Source organism: Phallusia mammillata, chromosome 7, assembly GCF_965637545.1.
Source record: "Phallusia mammillata chromosome 7, kaPhaMamm4.hap1.1, whole genome shotgun sequence".
In the NCBI taxonomy this organism is placed as follows: Eukaryota; Metazoa; Chordata; class Ascidiacea; order Phlebobranchia; family Ascidiidae; genus Phallusia; species Phallusia mammillata.
The window spans coordinates 14,841,996-14,859,299 of record NC_137258.1 but is presented as its reverse complement, the minus strand read 5'-3'; the positions used below and the strand labels follow the sequence as shown (position 1 = coordinate 14,859,299).

Here is a 17,304-nt window from a genome sequence, read left to right as displayed (position 1 = left end):
GAAATATCAAAATAATTGCAAAGGTTTTAAACAAGTCCACCAGGCAATGTTTTTAGAAAAGTTTGGGAACCACTGTTCTATATACATCAGGCTGAAGTCTAATAGTAACTGGGATGTAACTACAAAACTCGCTCATTCTTCTTGACGTCACAATTTGTATTGTTGTGCTGTTGTCACATCCATCTTATTCTTGACAAACAAGATATATGCAAAAGCTACACAGCTTAGAATTTTCTGTCAGTCAAAACGCGCAACATTTGAAAAAAAGATTAAGTAAATATCTTAAATATAAACGAAAGTATCCCCTAATTATGGGTCCCCTTCCCTGAAGGGGACACATATTGATTTTACTCGAATTGTTTTTTTGTTTTGTTTTTTTTGTTTTGTTTTCTTCTTTTTTTTTCTTCCCAAAGTTTGTCCGACTCGTTTTTCCATCAAATGTTTGATGGATTTGGCTGAAATTTACACAGATTGTAGATATAGTCATGTAGATGTGTATCCCACTTTGTTTTTGTTGATAACCCCAGTATTTGCCCCGCTATCCCCCTAAAATGGGTATTTTTTCCCCGAAGTTTGTCTGACTCGTTTTTCCATCAAATGTTTGATGGATTTGGCTGAAATTTACACAGATGGTAGATATGGTTATTAGTGATGTACCGAATCGGCTAAATTTCGATTCGGCCGAATCAACCGAATCATTTCTGACGTCACGCGAAGTCGTACGCTACGCGTTTGACGGGAAAAAAATGTTTATCTACCAGGCAGCCAGTGCAAAATAGTTGTTTTTCGTCCTTATTTCACTTCTGTGGGGTTTAAAATTGCCTTAAGCATGATTGGCAATCTGCCAATGAATTACTAATTTTTTTTAATAAGCAGAAAAGACACGTTTAACGCTTTAAATTTGTGTTCGTAAAAGATTCGGTTTCGGCCGAATCGCAACAAATTATTCGGCCGAAACCGAATCTTTGCAAAAATGATCGATTCGGCCGAATAAATTTGGCAAACCGAATATTCGGTACATCTCTAATAGTTATGTAGATGTGCATCCCACTTTGTTTTTGTTGATAACCCCAGTATTTACCCCGCTCGCCCCCTAAAATGGGTGAGTTTTCAAACAGTGTCAGAATTGGCTGAAATTTGGATTTCTTGTATAGTATGCCATTTATAGGTGTCGATTGTTGTGTTCAACCCTGTAGACCTAACATTGACCCATGAGTTTTTGCCTGCAGAAACGACTAAGGTTATAAAAGACGGTGACTAATATGGGACCCAATACAAAATAAGCATAGGAAATATATTTTTATAGTGCAGGGGTGGCCAACCCGCGGCTCGCGAGCCGCATGCGGCTCTTTGCCTGGTTTTATGCGGCTCTTACGTCGTTGTCGGAGTTTGGGACCACCGTTAATTTTGATTAGTTTGTGGCGATCTGGGCCAAACTCGTTAAATGTAAATTAAACCTATTACAATTTTGCTTTTGAACAAACTTACTATCGGTATGGCCACAAACCTTGCCTTGAAACTGTAACCTGGCAAATGGCCTGGTTATGACGACAAATATTCAATTGTTAAACAATGAATGATTGCTCATTATTGCGTACAATGCGAATGAGACTCAAAGCAGCAGCAATATTTACAACACCGTGTTCCAAAATAAATAATGTTTTAATCCGTTGTGTTTCGGGTTGACCAACGTTAAATTTTATGGGCAGTTTGTCTCCTGGTCTTGAATTGAGCGATTGTTGGTGTTGAATGCATTAGTGACGTCGCATTGAACTTAGGTTCTGCACCTTGCATTTTTGTAAAACTCGACGCCTAAGCTTGGGACGCATGCGCGTTAGATGAAAATACGGCAAAGTTTCTCATCAGGGACGATCTTTTGAGCAAACAATTTCTATTTAACCTTCAAAATGGCAGAGAAAAAATATTTTAGTACCAAACCAGATATGAATCACATCGCACGTTTTTGTTTATGCAATTCGTTGAATTGAGTGTTTGTGTGTGTCAGACAGTGCAAACCATTTATTGTTGAAAATGACAGGATCGTGGTCTGTACGAGCGAAATTGTGTGTGTGTGAGTATAATATGGCTCTTTGTGGTAACCCAATTGAAAAATGTGGCTCTTTGTGGTAACATAGTAAATAAAGTGGATCTTTGTCTTTGACCGGTTGGCCACCCCTGTTATAGTGTATATGCAGGGGCAATATGTGCTAAGCCACCCTTCTAGTTGTTTTGGGCATTTATTTTCCATGAACAAAGTACATCTATATATATTGGCTTTTACAGCACTTATTAATACAAAAGTATCTCATATACTTTGCTACTTGAGGGCTATTAGAAATTTTTTACCCTTTCCTACAACCAAAAAGCAAGCTCAAGAAAAGTTACCATACTTCATTTTTGAACATAAAATAGTATTTGGTCAAATAGAGTGCTGTTAATTGACCATATTTGACTGGTCAATTGACCAGCTTGCCAACCCTAGTGTATTGTACGCAAAAGTGCTTCAGAACTGATCGGATTAGTTAATATATTATGTTCATTTGTGAAAAAAATATTAATGTATTACTAGGCTATTTTTAGACTCATGCACTTTGAAGTGCTATGGTATTGAATAAATTCAGCTACTACTCTAAACCAGGGGTGTCAACCTAGTGGGTGTTTGAGGGCCACATTGCCGTTCGGAACTAATACCAAGGGCCGCATTTGATTTTTTATCTAGTTTTATACACTTAAACCAGAGGTGCACAGCTTTTTCGCTACGAAGGTCGCATTGCAGATATCTATTTCACCAACTGCCACAATTTACCTGCTGTTTTTTGTTTTAATATTACAGAAGAAATTGGCTTATATCATATGTATATACCATCTATTAGCGCCGCAAAAGCCCAGAATAATTTCCAACTTGATGTTGAGATCAGTCTTAAACTGTTTATGACAACATAATCTATATTGTTACGCTTGTGGTACCATTTTTTCGCATTGTTTGTACACAATAGGCAGAAAAAAGTCACATATGGGTAATACTCTTTTCAGTACCACAAAGTCTGTTGAGAGCAGTTTAAAAATCAAAATATTTGGCAAAGGAGTTTAAATTACGTCACGGCCGCCAGTACATATATTTTTATAAACATGTTTACGGCCGCACAAACTCGTCTCTGTGGCCACATATGGCCGTGCGGTTTTCCTATCGTTTCTATTCATAACATTTCAGTTTTTATTATTAAATTAAATTTCTGTCAATGTCTGTTTAAATAATAGCTTCAACTTCAAAAAGTGAGAAAAATTTGTTGTATTTAGATAAAAATCTGACAAAATACTACAATTGTTGTTGAGTTTTTTAGGGCCACATTAGAGGGTTCGTGGGCCGCATGCGGCCTGCAGGCCGGAAGTTTGACACCCCTGCTCTAAACAACTGCCTTAATGACAGGTTTTAGGTATATAGATATCTTACATTTTCAGGTTTTGGTCATGTGGGTTGGAAATTGTTTCAAAGCTTATTCAAAATTAGTTTGTCTGCTGAAATTGTGCTGAATTGTGTGGTATAATATTTTAGACACAAGAAGATTATGACTTCTTTAAAATGAAGCGCCCATTACATAAACGAATAAATTAAAGGATTTAATATTTACATAAAACTACAAATTATAGAGCCAATAACAGTTTCTACACGAGTATTGACAGCATGCCAGACATTCGTCCACGAAAGAAGTCCATCCCCCTTGTTAGTGATTTGGTAAGTACCTATCTACTGATAAGGCTTCTATTGCTTATGTTTTATTAGCCCATATTTGCAACCCAAAAGGAGCTGCCAACAAGCTAATCTAGAACCATCTGTCAATATGCAAGTCAATTAGGATTGTACATTTGTAGGCTACTGCGATATAAGGTGAAAGTACATTTTTCTGACTTGTAAATACCAAAACAACATTTTACACATAATAGTATGTAATAAGGCTCCTGTGCATGTTTTCAATATTACCTGTTGTTTGGGTGTTGAATTATTTCAAGTTAAATTGTGGTAGAGCAAATCTGACAACATACTTGATTACAAATAAGTTTTGTGCAGAACTAATTGAATAGATGACAAAACAATAACTTTGTATTATATTTGCTAGTGCAGTGTTGATTTTCATTAGGTGTTAAAGCTGTCACTTTTTTCATGCTTTTCTTTGCTTTCCAAGGCTTTGGTATGTATTACTGCAATTCTAACCAATTTAATTATGGGTCCCCTTCCCTGAAGGGGACACATATTGATTTTACTCAAATTGTTTTGTTTTCTTTCTTTTTTTTGTTTTTTCTTCTATTTTTTCTTCTTTTTTTTTCTTCCCAAAGTTTGTCCGACTTGTTTTTCCATCAAATGTTTGATGGATTTGGCTGAAATTTACACAGATGGTAGATATAGTTATGTAGATGTGCATCCCACTTTGTTTTTGTTGATAACCCCAGTAGTTACCCCGCTAGCCCCCTAAAATGGGTATTTCCCCCCCGAAATTTGTCCGACTCGTTTTTCCATCGAATGTTTGATAGATTTGGCTGAAATTTACACATATGATAGATATAGTCATGTAGATGTGCATCCCACTTTGTTTTTATTGATAACCCAATTATTTACCCCGCTCGCCACCTAAAATGGGTATTTTCCCCCCCGAAGTTTGTCCGACTTGTTTTTGCATCAAATGTTTGATGGATTTGGCTGAAATTTACACAGATGGTAGATATAGTTATGTAGATGTGCATCCCATTTTGTTTTTGTTGATAACCCCAGTATTTACCACGTTAGCCCCCTAAAATAGATGAGTTTTTGAACAGTGTCCGAATTGGCTGAAATTTGGATTTCTTGTATAGTATGCCATTTGTAGGTGCCGATTGTTGTGTTTAACCCTGTAGACCTAACATTTACCCCACAAGCCCCTAAAGTGTAAAACGTATTTGTATGTTACTGGGCACCACAAACGAAAGATTTCTTTGGCGCAATAGTGTTACAAGGGCAACCAGTTGTATGTTGCTCGTTGGTGGGTTGCTTGGTGGTCGTTTTTGCGCCATGGCAGTTAGGGGCTTGTTAACAGCCCTATGACGTCAGAAACACTAACGGTTGTTGCTCAAAACACCTCTAGTGGTCGAAATTTTAAACATTGGCGGATTGGGCTGAAATTTTGCAGTACTATTGATTAAGTGATTGTGGTTTTTGTATATTTTTTAGTTTGTGTGTCGAACCCAATTAGTTACCCTACTAGTCCCCTAAAATGGGTCAGTTTTTTAAAACGTTAAATAGGACATACTTCAAACAATATCTGGGGTGAATCTAATTTTATAGTTTTTATTCTACATAGTATTATTATTTAAGCCCAGTGCCGGTCACTGTGTTTTACCTTACAACACCCGACTTTCTCATGGTTATCTCTTGAAATGCATTATTTTTAAATTTGCATGTGTGGGGACCCATGAGTTTTTGCCTGCAGAAACGACTAAGGTTATAAAAGACGATGGCTAATATAGGACCCAATACAAAATAAGCATAGGAAATATATTAATGTTTTAAAATAGGTTATAGTGTAAATGCAACAACAAAATGTGCTAAGCCACCCTTCTAGTTTTTTGAATGCCAACTGTCTTGAGCACAGGCAGCGACTTTGAATTTTTTCGTGTATGACAAAATGAAATAATAAATATCTTTCTTGCCACTACATATGGTGAGGCCACATTAAAGTTTGCTGTTTATGAGCTCTACACAATGCAATTGTGCCGCTAGGCCCTTCTGCTACTGTTGCAAATCATACCCGTTCGGCACATATGGTCTTTAGTTCAGTTAAAGGTAATATGCTAAATCCAACCACTTTTTTAAGAAGACTAAATAACATAATGCTCTAGGGTTGTTATAAGTAAGTTTCCTTTTTTTGTGTTCTTGGCTAGTGCATTGTTAAGTATTTGTCTAACGCTGGTTTATTATATGCGTTTGGTCAAGAAAGAGTGATTTAAGTTTATTCAAATTTACAAAGATGTTAGCTATTGATCCAAATTTGATCCTCCGGAAGTTTGACCCCGAATGACCCAGCAGTTCACCCACAGGCATCGAAAACGTAATTTATTAACAACAGCTATACTGACTAAAGTACAAATCAAGGACAGGAGTCTCCAACTCGCGCTCCGAGGCAATTTTTTGTGGCCCGCGGCATCATTAGCAAATGAAAAAATATATTAATCTTATATCACCAAGTTAAAATATCAAATTCAACCTTTGTGATACATTATTATTGTGATGAAATAATGCGAACATAGTCTGATCATCAAAGCGTAAAGTTGAGAATACATTTCCTTTTTTGTAGCTAATGTTTTGGTTTAGCATAGGGATAAAGAACGTTAAAGTTCATGAAAGTCAGCCAACATTTTATTGACACTTATGTAGGCCGCATTGACTTTTTCAAATACCTAGGTCAGTGGTTTCCAAACCATTTTATTTACATAACTGGTGTTTTGTTATTTTCCGCCGTGCAAGATGAATTCAATGCTAAACCTAATTGAACACCTCAGCAAAGCCAAACCTTAAGTAATTTTCACTTTTACCACAACAGCTATAGGATTCATTATGGGTCCCCTTCCCTGAAGGGGACAAATATTGATTTTACTCAAATTGTTTGTTTGTTTTTGTTTTTTTCTTCCCAAACTTTGTCCGACTTGTTTTTCCATCAAATGTTTGATGGATTTGGCTGAAATTTACACAGATGGTAGATATAGTTATGTAGATGTGCATCCCACTTTGTTTTTGCTGATAACCCCAGTATTTACCCTGCTTGCCCCCTAAAATGGGTTATTTTCTTCCCAAAGTTTGTCCGACTCGTTTTACCATCAAATGTTTGATGGATTTGGCTGAAATTTACACAGATAGTAGATATAGTTATGTAGATGTGCATCCCACTTTGTTTTTGCTGATAACCCCAGTATTTACCCCGCTTGCCCCCTAAAATGGGTTATTTTCTTCCCAAAGTTTGTCCGACTCGTTTTTCCATCAAATGTTTGATGGATTTGGATGAAATTTACACAGATGGTAGATATAGTTATGTAGATGTGCATCCCACTTTGTTTTTGTTGATAACCCCAGTATTTACCCCGCTAACCCCCTAAAATGGGTTATTTTTCCCCCAAAGTTTGTCCGACTCGTTTTTCTATCAAATGTTTGATGGATGTGGCTGAAACTTATACAGATGGTAGATAAAGTTATGTTGATGTGCATCCCACCTTGTTTGTCCAAATAACCCTAGTATTTACCCCACTAGCCCCCTAAAATGGGTGAGTTTGTAAACAGTGTCAGAATTGACTGAAATTTGGATAGCTTGTAGAATATATGCCATTTGTAGTTGTCGATTGTTGTGTTCAACCCTGTAGCCCTAACATTTACCCCACAGGCCCCCAAAGTGTAAAACGTATTTGTATGTTACTGGACACCACAAAGGAAAGATTTCTGTTGCTTAATAGTGTTACAAGGGCAAGCAGTTGTATGTTACTCGTTTATGACTTTGTTGATTGCTTGGTGAACGTTTTTGTGCCATGGCAGTTAGGGGGTTGTTGCCCTATGACGTCAGAAACATAAACGGTTGTTGCTCAAAACACCTCTAGTGATCAACATTTTAAACATTGGCGGATTTGGCTGAAATTTTGCAGTACTATTGATTGAGTCATTGAGGCTTCCTATTTTTTAGTTTGTGTGTCAGACCCCATTAGTTACCCTACTAGCCCCCTAATGGGTCAGTTTTTTAAACAGGGATTTGGATAAAATTTGGGTAGTATGTGGACTATGTTATTTGGAGGTATCAATTAATGTGTTTTACCTTGTAGCCCCAACATTTACTCAACTAGCCCCCCTTATATATATAAACTTTAAAAAAAAGTCCTAATTATATGAAATTTTGCAAAGTTTATTAATCAGACTAAGTCCTCAAATGTTATGTTTTGCCCTGTAGCACCACAACTTAACCAAATAATTCGTAAAATGGGTGACCCTTTTCACATTGTTCGAATTGCATGAAAACCGGACAGCTTGTAGAATTTGCTATTTATTTATTTTTTACCCCATTATGCCACTACTTACTCCTTCGTTTCTTTGAAAAGGAACGTTAAATAGGACATACTTCAAACAATATCTGGGGTGAATCTAAATTTATATAGTTTGTACTCTACAACTATGGTTATAAAAGACAGTGGATGGTATACAACTATGGTTATAAAAGACAGTGGATGGTATAGGACCCAATATAAAATAAGCATAGGATATATATCAATGTTTTAAAATAGGTTATAGTGTATATGCAAGGGCAATAAGTGGTAAGCCACCCTTCTAGTTTTAGAACTAGAATTATTCACAATATTATTCACTTGGTTATGCATATCAATCATCTATGAGCGGGTTGTGACATCAAAGACAATTTCGGTCCCCCCTTTTCGGTTTATTATCGGTCCCCTTCCCTGAAGGGGACACATATTGTTTTTGTCCGTATTTTTTTTCTTTTTTCTGTCTAACACTGGCTTGTTAAATGCATTTGGTTAAGAAAGAGTGCTTTAAATTTATTCAAATTTGCACAGATGTTAGTTATTAACCCGAATTTGATCCTCCTGAAGTTTGACCCCGATTGACCCAGCGGTTCATCCACAGGCCCTCAAAACGTAAAATTTGTAAAACGGCGGTACTGACTAAAGTACAGCATCTTGGAGTTTCATGCTTTGTTGTTTTGTGCAATGTAAGGTTTTTCAAAGAATTTTGTGTCTTTCTTTCGGATTCACCCATTTTTCACCCTTTAAACCCCGAAATAATCGGTTTTACCTTTACAACCCATAATATGTGTGCGCTATCAGTCAGATATAAGTCCCAAGGGAGGAATTTTCTGGTTTACGATTAGAGCGGGAGTGCTCAGCTTGACGTCTGGACAGACGTTTTACGATACAATCATTTGGGTGATAGAAATCAGATGTTTTGTGCAGCAATGCTGTTTCGTTTTATTGAGTTATAGCCGCATTTTCAGTTTTGGCGAAGGTTTTACACCTAAGATGTAAATTAAACTCGATAAACGTACTTCGATTTCGTTTATGTCGGGCAAAACGTTGTTGATCAACATAAATATGAAAAATAAACTTAAATTTTTCGAACGCCGCGATAAATGATCTTTAAATTCTCGTTGTCAGCTTGGCCGTCGCATAACAACGGGTCACTAAAGGTCAACTTGTAGGCATTACAACACAGTTAAGAAATTTTCGTCATAACGTATCTTCCTTATTTTTGACAAATCAATTCAAGAATCAGGGTCTTGTTGAACACTAAGGACTGCATGCTGTTAAAAACAGTGCCAAAAGGTCATTAAAACGGTCGTTTTTGCAAAACAAAGTTGAGTGAAAAACTAGTTGTTATGTGTACCTTTGTAGCAAACGACTTTTTTTATATAGTGTCTAAAATAACAGTTAAGGCTTTCTAGGAAAATTTGTGTTTAAAAACTTAACTTGAACGACAATATTAAGGTCAAAGCAGGAGATTAAATTAAAAGTATTTTCCCCGTTCTTTTTTCACAGATTTTTTGTAATTATATCACAATAATGATGCAAAAAGAATACGGAAAAGAACTTTTAAAGTTAAGTTAATGCCTTGTGAAAAATTTGTCCTTGAGAATCTAAAAATTACCGCAACATAGGTTTACCGTAAATCCGCATAAACACACGTGTGGGGAGCCATTCGTTTTTGCTTGCAAAAACAATTATATACGTAGATAAAATTTTGTATAGTATAGTAAAATGGTAAATATCGTATAGAATATATAAAATGGAAATATATCAGAAAGCCACTTTTCTAGTGATTAAGGCATTTAAGTGCAGAAGGGTAGTGCTTAAAATTGATTTTAAGTAAAGATAAAGTTGTGTTGCCTTTGCTGCAATATTTTGAATTATGAGACCTCTTTTTTTCTGTCTGACTTAGGTTTGCTCCATGCATTTCTTCAAGAAACACATAATAGTTAGTTATTACTAGTTGTTTCTTTCAAACTCAATAAACATGACTTTGATTTTGTATATGTCAGGCAAAATGTTGTTGATTAACACAAAGATAAAAAATAAACATAATCCATAAGTCACAATAAATGGTTATTGTCAACTTGTCCGCAGTATGATGAGTGGACGGCACCAAAGGTCAATTTGTGGGCATTGCAAAAACATGGTTAGGAATGATTTTTTTTCGCTGGCTCTTTGTTTTTGGCAAATAAACTATGAAACAATACTTGTCTGATGTATAAATTAGGCAAAACGTTATTGTTAAAAACAAAGGACTGGATGCTGCTGAAAGCCATGTCAAAAGGTCATTAAATGGTTGTTTGGCTGCCGTAAGGGCAGGGGCTACTACCGTAAAATGATATATACAAAACAAAGTTAAGTGTCAATTTTCATAAAAGTGTGTGTGCCTATTCATTTTTGCTTAAAATGCAATCATGATAATAAGTCAAATGGTGTGTTTAGTAAGTTGGTAAATATGATGTTCAATATAAAAAATAGAAATATATAGGAAAGCCAACTTTCTAGTTTATTAGTGTCTTTAATACTAACAAGGTTTTGTAGAAGAAGTTTAACTGTTTTGAAACATGCTCAGACAACTATGTCAAGGTTAAAGTTTTATATTGGGAGTATTTTTCCCCATTTTTTTACTACTCTTTTAAATAATGAAATAAAAAAATATCTACCAAACATTTTTGGTTGATGCTTTCTACTAGTTTGTCCTATGGCTCTAAAAAGATTCCCACCATATTACTACTGTAAATAATTTGCATGCATATGAATGTGGAGTAGTATGTCAAGTGGTGTATCAGTAAATAGGATATAAAATTTGTGAGTTGGCAATATATAGGATAGCCACCTTTTTAGTTATCTTCATTTTTGAGCAGGTACCTTGTTGAACTTACTGTAGAAATTCCATTTTATATATTTATTATTGGTGTGTTAGTCAATTGCAGTAATGAAGAGACAACCAGGAATAACCTCAGCTTTGGTGACATCTCGGGCCTCATTAACAGATGAAGATTTAAAAATCCATGTGTACAAAAAAAGTCTTCAAGCGTTGATCTATCCAATATCATGTGCTACTCCTCATCAATTTTCTGTAAATACAAACGTTTTTATTTTACCTGTACATAAAGCTGATAATTTTTTTCCATATAAATACTTATTTATGCGTTCCCTTTTCTAGGTGGATACATATTGTTTTTGTCTGTATTTTTTTCCATTTTTTACCCTAAACTCTAAAATGTTTGTTTTCAGGTTTACCAGTCCTTTAGGTCAAAAATAGAAGGCCTAATGTGCCGAAATTTTAAGCAATTGTTTGTAGAGTTCCGTGTTTTTTTAACAAAATTTTAGCTTGATGGTTCCAGTGTTTACCTTTGCAGCCCATAAATAACATAGACATCTTACAAGGCTGTCATTTGGTGATAAGAAATCAACTGGTGACGCATCTTGATTTCACTAATTTTTTTTCTTTTTTCAATGTTAAAGTTTGTCGATGTAATTTTGGCATCAAATTTTTAATGGATTTGGATAAATTTTTCACAGATGGTAGATAGATTTTAGTAATGCAGATGTGCCATCTGCTTTGTTTGTCAGCCTTGGTATTTACCCCACTAGCTCCCAAAGTGTACAATTATTTCAAATGTTGCTGGACACCACAAACAAAAGGTTTCTGTGCTGTCATAGTGTTATAAAGGCAACCATACATATGTTAATTGTGTTTGTGAATTGCTAGGTGAACATATTTGCAGGGGTTGCAAACAGCCTTATGGCATCAAAAGCATTAACGATTGTTGCAACAAACGCCTCTGGTGGTCAAAAGTTTCAACATTCCCCGAATGAGACAAAATTTTACAGGACTGTTGATTTAGTCATTGGGGTTCACATTTTACACGTTTAGGTGTAAAACCCCAGCAGTTAACCCACTAGCCCCCTAAAATGGGTGAGTTATGTTTAATCATTCTTAATCTAAAATTGTGTATGTTTCCTAGATTTGGTCTGCAACTACACCAACATATTGTTATGAATGTGAGGGTCTCCTATGGGGAATCGCTCGACAAGGCCTAAGATGTACTGAGTGTGGTGTAAAATGTCATGAAAAATGTAAAGATTTATTAAATGCCGACTGCTTACAGCGTGAGTTGAATAAGACAGCAATATCCTTTCTGTTAATTTTTTCTCTGTTTCTTGCATTACATATTGTTTTTCTTGTAGGAGCTGCTGAAAAAAGTTCAAAGCATGGAGCTGAAGATAAAACCCACAACATTATTTCTGCTATGATTGACAGAATGCAAATAAGGGAAAAGAATAATCCTGATCTTGTTAAAATGATACAGTATTAATTTACAATTTGTTTTTTTAAATTGTAATGCACAGTAGTAATTTGACTTGTTTCACACAGGGACGTTTTTAATGTATCAGATGAGCAGCATGCTAAACTTATGGCATCAGCAAAACAAAGTGTACTTGATGGAACATCCAAATGGTCTGCAAAGCTAACCATCACAGTAATAAGTGCTCAAGGTTTGCAGGTAGTAAAAAATAAAATACCTCAAACAAAGTTCTAGTAAAATGGAAACGAAAACATGTATTGAATATAAAATTCAGTCACAGCAAAACAAAACTAATCCCTGCAAATGTGAAATGTAAAAACAACCAGTTGCCTTAAGTGTGTTTTACAACAAAACAAATAATATTTTTTCAGGCCAAGGATAAAACTGGTTCTAGTGACCCTTATGTTACTGTTCAAGTTGGCAAAACTCGAAGGCGCACTAAGACAATCTATGGGGATTTAAACCCTGTGTGGAATGACAAATTTCAATTGTAAGTTAAAATTTGTAAATCGTCAAATAAAATATAATTTGCTTTTATTATAGGTCAGATATCCAAGCCCTGATTTGCTAAAATATTAAACAATTTTTATATAATGGTTAAACTACCACACAAGTGATAGAAAAACTTTATTTCACTTAAAAAACTGACATGCTACTGATTGACCTTATATGTGTTCCTTTCAGTGAGAGGAACCCATATCATTTTTGTCCGTATTTATTTTTCTTTTCTCTGTGGAAGGCTGGTTTGTTACAACCATTTGGTCAAGAAAGAGTGCTTTAAACATATTCAAATTTACACAAATGTTAGTTAGTAATTGGAAGTTAGATCACCTAAAGTTTGACCACTAATCAATTATGACCCAGCAGTTCACCCACAGCAATGCTTACTATAGTACAGTATACTGGAGTTTCATACTTTGTTGATTGATGTATTGTAAAGTATTTTGTAACTTTCTTATAAGGTCATTGACAGCATGGCTACTCATGGTGAGAGGTTAATGCAGGTCGACAAATAAATATTTTAAAATACAAGAAGCGATTTGTCAAACGTTTGCCACAATGTAACATTAAAAGTTGTCAATTTATAGTTAGTCTTTTGTTACCGTGTTTCCATATACCAAGGGTCACCAAACCTTATTTACATCAGGCTGATGATATTTAAAAAAATATGCGCATGGCCCAAATAGCTTACAAGCCCTAATATAACCTTTTCCAAATTGAAGTCAGTGAATCAATTTTGTCAGGACCACCAGCAGCCTGTCTTTCCACTCTTAAAGGTAAATAGTGCGACTGTTAAATTGATATGGAGTGTATAAGAAGTCATCACAAGCATAAAAATGTGTCAATTGTTTGTCCTTGTTTTGTCATGTAACAAAAAGCCTCATAGATTAATCCTATGTGTTGTATTGCTACAAGACTAAGTGAAATTAATTCTACCCATTGTTTCTGGAATACTTTAGAGTTTTAACTAATTATGGGTCCTTCCCTGAAGGGGCACATTGTTTTTGTCTGTATTTTTTTCTTTCTGTTTTCTGGCTAACGCTGGTTTGTGCCACACAGTTGGTCAAGAAAGAGTGCTTCAAATTTGTTTAAATTTACACACATGTTAGTTAGTTAGTTATCCAATATTGATCCTCCTGAAGTTTGACCCCAAGTGGCCCAGCAGTTAACCCACAGCCCCCAAAAATCAATAAAATGGCTATGCCTACTAAAGTACATGATGCAAAGGTTTCGTACTTCGTTGGTTGGTGTATCAGAAGGTATACTGAAGATTTTTGTAATTTTTAATTAAATTCACCCATTTTCACCCCTCAACCTCCGAAATATTCGTTTCTTGCATTACCAGTCCTTTAGGTCAGAAATACAAACCCTACTGTGGTTTAAATGTGAAATTTTATGTGAAAAAGTGAAAATTTACAACAATTGTTTGTATTGGTTTCCTCGTTTAGTATTTAAAATTGTAGCATAATCAGCCAAATGGTTACATCTCATGATATGTATGGTATGTGCTAAACAGTTAGTCTGATAGAAGTACCAAGGAAGTAATTCACTGGTTTACAATTAGAAGCGGTTTAATGCAGCAGGGGTGGCCTCTGCTTGAATCGCTTGACAAAGTGATAAAGAGCAACATCATATTCTAAGGTTATGAGTTAATCAAATCTTTTTAGTGAGTGTCACAACTCAACTGACAGGATTAAAGTTCGTGTGTGGGATGAAGATGATGATATTAAATCTGTCCTTAAACAGCAGTTCAAAAGGGAATCAGACGATTTCCTTGGCCAGACAATAGTTGAGGTTCGAACTTTGTCTGGAGACATGGATGTTTGGTATAATTTGGGTAAGAGCCATTTTTGCTTTGAAAACTATGTAAGTTTGTTGCAACACTGGTCTATTTGTTTTGCACCATTTTTTTGTGAGCTGATTTTGCGTATATCTGGTATTGCTTTTGACGCATGAAATTATCCTGCAGAGAAGAGAACTGACAAATCAGTAGTGTCAGGAGCTATTCGTTTGCACATAAACATGGAAGTTAAAGGGGAAGAAAAGGTTGCATCCTATCATTTGCAGTATACTTGTTTACATGAAGTATGTTATGTCATAAAACAGTTTTTTTATATTTTGTTTAACATTTTTGATTGTTGGTGATTTGTTTCAGAACTTATTCCATTACACTTGCCAAGAAAACAATGACATGGTAAAAATACCTCAATCATATGCAGAAGATTCATGGAAAACCTATTTTGATGGTTATGCCCAGGAGATTGTAGATGAATTTGCAATTAGATATGGTGTGGAATCAATTTACCAAGCAATGACGTAATTGTTTTTGTTGGCAATTGTTTTTTTTTGTAGCTTTTACAGTTTACTCTGATTTTCCTTAGGCAGCTTACACACAGGGCCCTAAACTTAATAATTCAAATAGAAAAACTGCTAAATTGTGATGTGTTTGCTAATCTTAAGTATCATACAATGAAAAAGTATGTTGGTTAAATGGTATGTGCTTAATCGGGAAAACTTTTTTTTTGGTGCATTATTCATTCTCCTCATGTTAACAGTTTACTTTGCTCAAACAAACTGGCCTAAATATTGTGTTGTGGGTAATGAACAAGTGAGACCACACTAATAGAGGATGGATTGAGTGGTAAGAAAGGATGCTCACTACAAAACAATGTTGCAAATGTATTTGTGTGTCTACCATGAGTTACCAAAAATGCAAGGGTAATGTTATGTTTGGTGCAATGATTAAAAAATATATGTCTAACGCTGGTTTGTTAAACGTGTTTGGTCAAGAAATAGTGCTTTAAATTTATTCAAATTTGGACAGATGTTAGTTAATAATCCAAATTTGGTCCTTCTGAAGTTTGACCCCGAACGACCCAGCGGTTCACCCACAGGCCTCCAAAATGAAAAATTTTTAAACGAAAAAAAGTACGTCTGAGAGTTTCATGCTTTGTTGGTTGGTGCAATGAAAGGTATTCTAAAGAATTTTGTAACTTTTTATTGGATTCACCCCTTAAACCCCGAAATAATAAGTTTTAGTTTTATGCCAGAAACATAAGCCCTAATGTGCTGAAAAGTTCAACAATTGTTTGCAGTAGGTTATTCGTTTAGTATTTAAAATTTTGCCTTAATCAGCCAAATACTTACTTTTACAGCCCATAATATGTGTACATGTCAGTCAGATATCTCAAATCTCAAGGGAGTAATTCATTGGTTTACGATTAAGGTGGTTGAATGCAGAGCAGGAGTGCTCAGCTTGACATCCGGACAGGCGCTTTACGAGACAGTCGTTTCGGTGATTAGAAATCAGCTGTTTTTGCGCAGCTATGCTATGTTGTTTTATTAGGTTATCACGCACATTTTTAGTCTTGGCAAATTGTTCAAAAACCGACCTTCAACGACAATATCAAGGTCAAAGCATGAGATTAAATTGAAAGTATTTTTCCCATTCTTATTTACTGTTTTTTTTTGTAATTATATGACAATGATGATGCAAAAAGAATATGGACAAAACTTTGAAAGTTGTGTTAGCGCCTTTTGAAAGTTTTTCATTAAGAATCTAAAAATAACCGGAACATTTGTTTACTGTAAATCCGCACAAACGCACATGTGGGGACCCATTCATTTTATGTGATGCAGATAACAAAGTTTTTTCGGCGTTAGATTGTTTTCGGTCATTGACAACAAAATACAAATGGTTATTGTGTTAGGCAGCAATTGGCTTGGTATTGTCTGTCAATATCGCTAAAATGGTGAAGTAATGCCAAAAACATGTGGCGTTTGGGTCAATATTTTTATGAAGGGGACGCATCTTGATTTCACTATTTTTTTTTCTTCTTTTTCCGCCGTGAAGTTTGTCCATGCACTTTTGGCAACAAATCTGTGTTGGATTTGGATGAAACTTTCACAGATGGAAGATATGGTTATGTAGATGTGCCTTTTGGTTTGTTTGACTTAATCACCCCAGTATTTACCCCACCAGCCCCCTAAAATGGGTAAAATTTTAAACAATGTCTGATTTGGATGAAATTTGGACAGTTTGTTCTTTGTGCCATAATTAGGTGTCGATTGTTGTGTTTCACCCTGCAGCTCCAATATTTACCCCACCAGCCCCCCAAAACGGGTGACTTTTTGAACAATGTCCGAATTGGATGAAATTTTGACAATGTGTTCTTTGTGCCATAATTAGGTGTCAATTGTTGCGTTTCACCCTGCAGCCCCAATGTTTACCCCACTGGCCCCCTAAAAAGGGTGAATTTTTTAAACAAAGTCCGAATTGCATAAAATTTTGACAGTTTGCTATAATTAGGTGTCGATTGTTGTGTTTCATCCTGCAGCCCCAATATTTACCCTACTGGCCCCCTAAAATGGGTGAATTTCCTAAACAATGTCCGAATTGGATGAAATTTTGACAGTTTGCCATAATTAGGTGTTAATTGTAGTTTTT

The 17,304-nt window shown here is 35.4% G+C and overlaps 1 protein-coding gene across 3 annotated transcripts in view; it reads left to right on the top strand.

Annotated features, from left to right (window-relative positions):
* The window catches only part of LOC145238610 (protein unc-13 homolog B-like), a 90,721-nt gene that overhangs the window by 31,646 nt on the left and 41,771 nt on the right, over positions 1–17,304 (top strand). For all 3 annotated transcript variants that reach the window (XM_080101831.1, XM_080101832.1, XM_080101830.1), the window contains exons 13-21: positions 3,649–3,733; positions 10,967–11,122; positions 12,015–12,159; positions 12,238–12,358; positions 12,425–12,554; positions 12,728–12,846; positions 14,525–14,694; positions 14,827–14,942; positions 15,013–15,173. In XM_080101831.1, the coding sequence (XP_079957957.1) occupies positions 3,649–3,733; positions 10,967–11,122; positions 12,015–12,159; positions 12,238–12,358; positions 12,425–12,554; positions 12,728–12,846; positions 14,525–14,694; positions 14,827–14,942; positions 15,013–15,173 (1,203 nt within the window). The remainder of the gene's footprint in view (positions 1–3,648; positions 3,734–10,966; positions 11,123–12,014; positions 12,160–12,237; positions 12,359–12,424; positions 12,555–12,727; positions 12,847–14,524; positions 14,695–14,826; positions 14,943–15,012; positions 15,174–17,304) is intronic.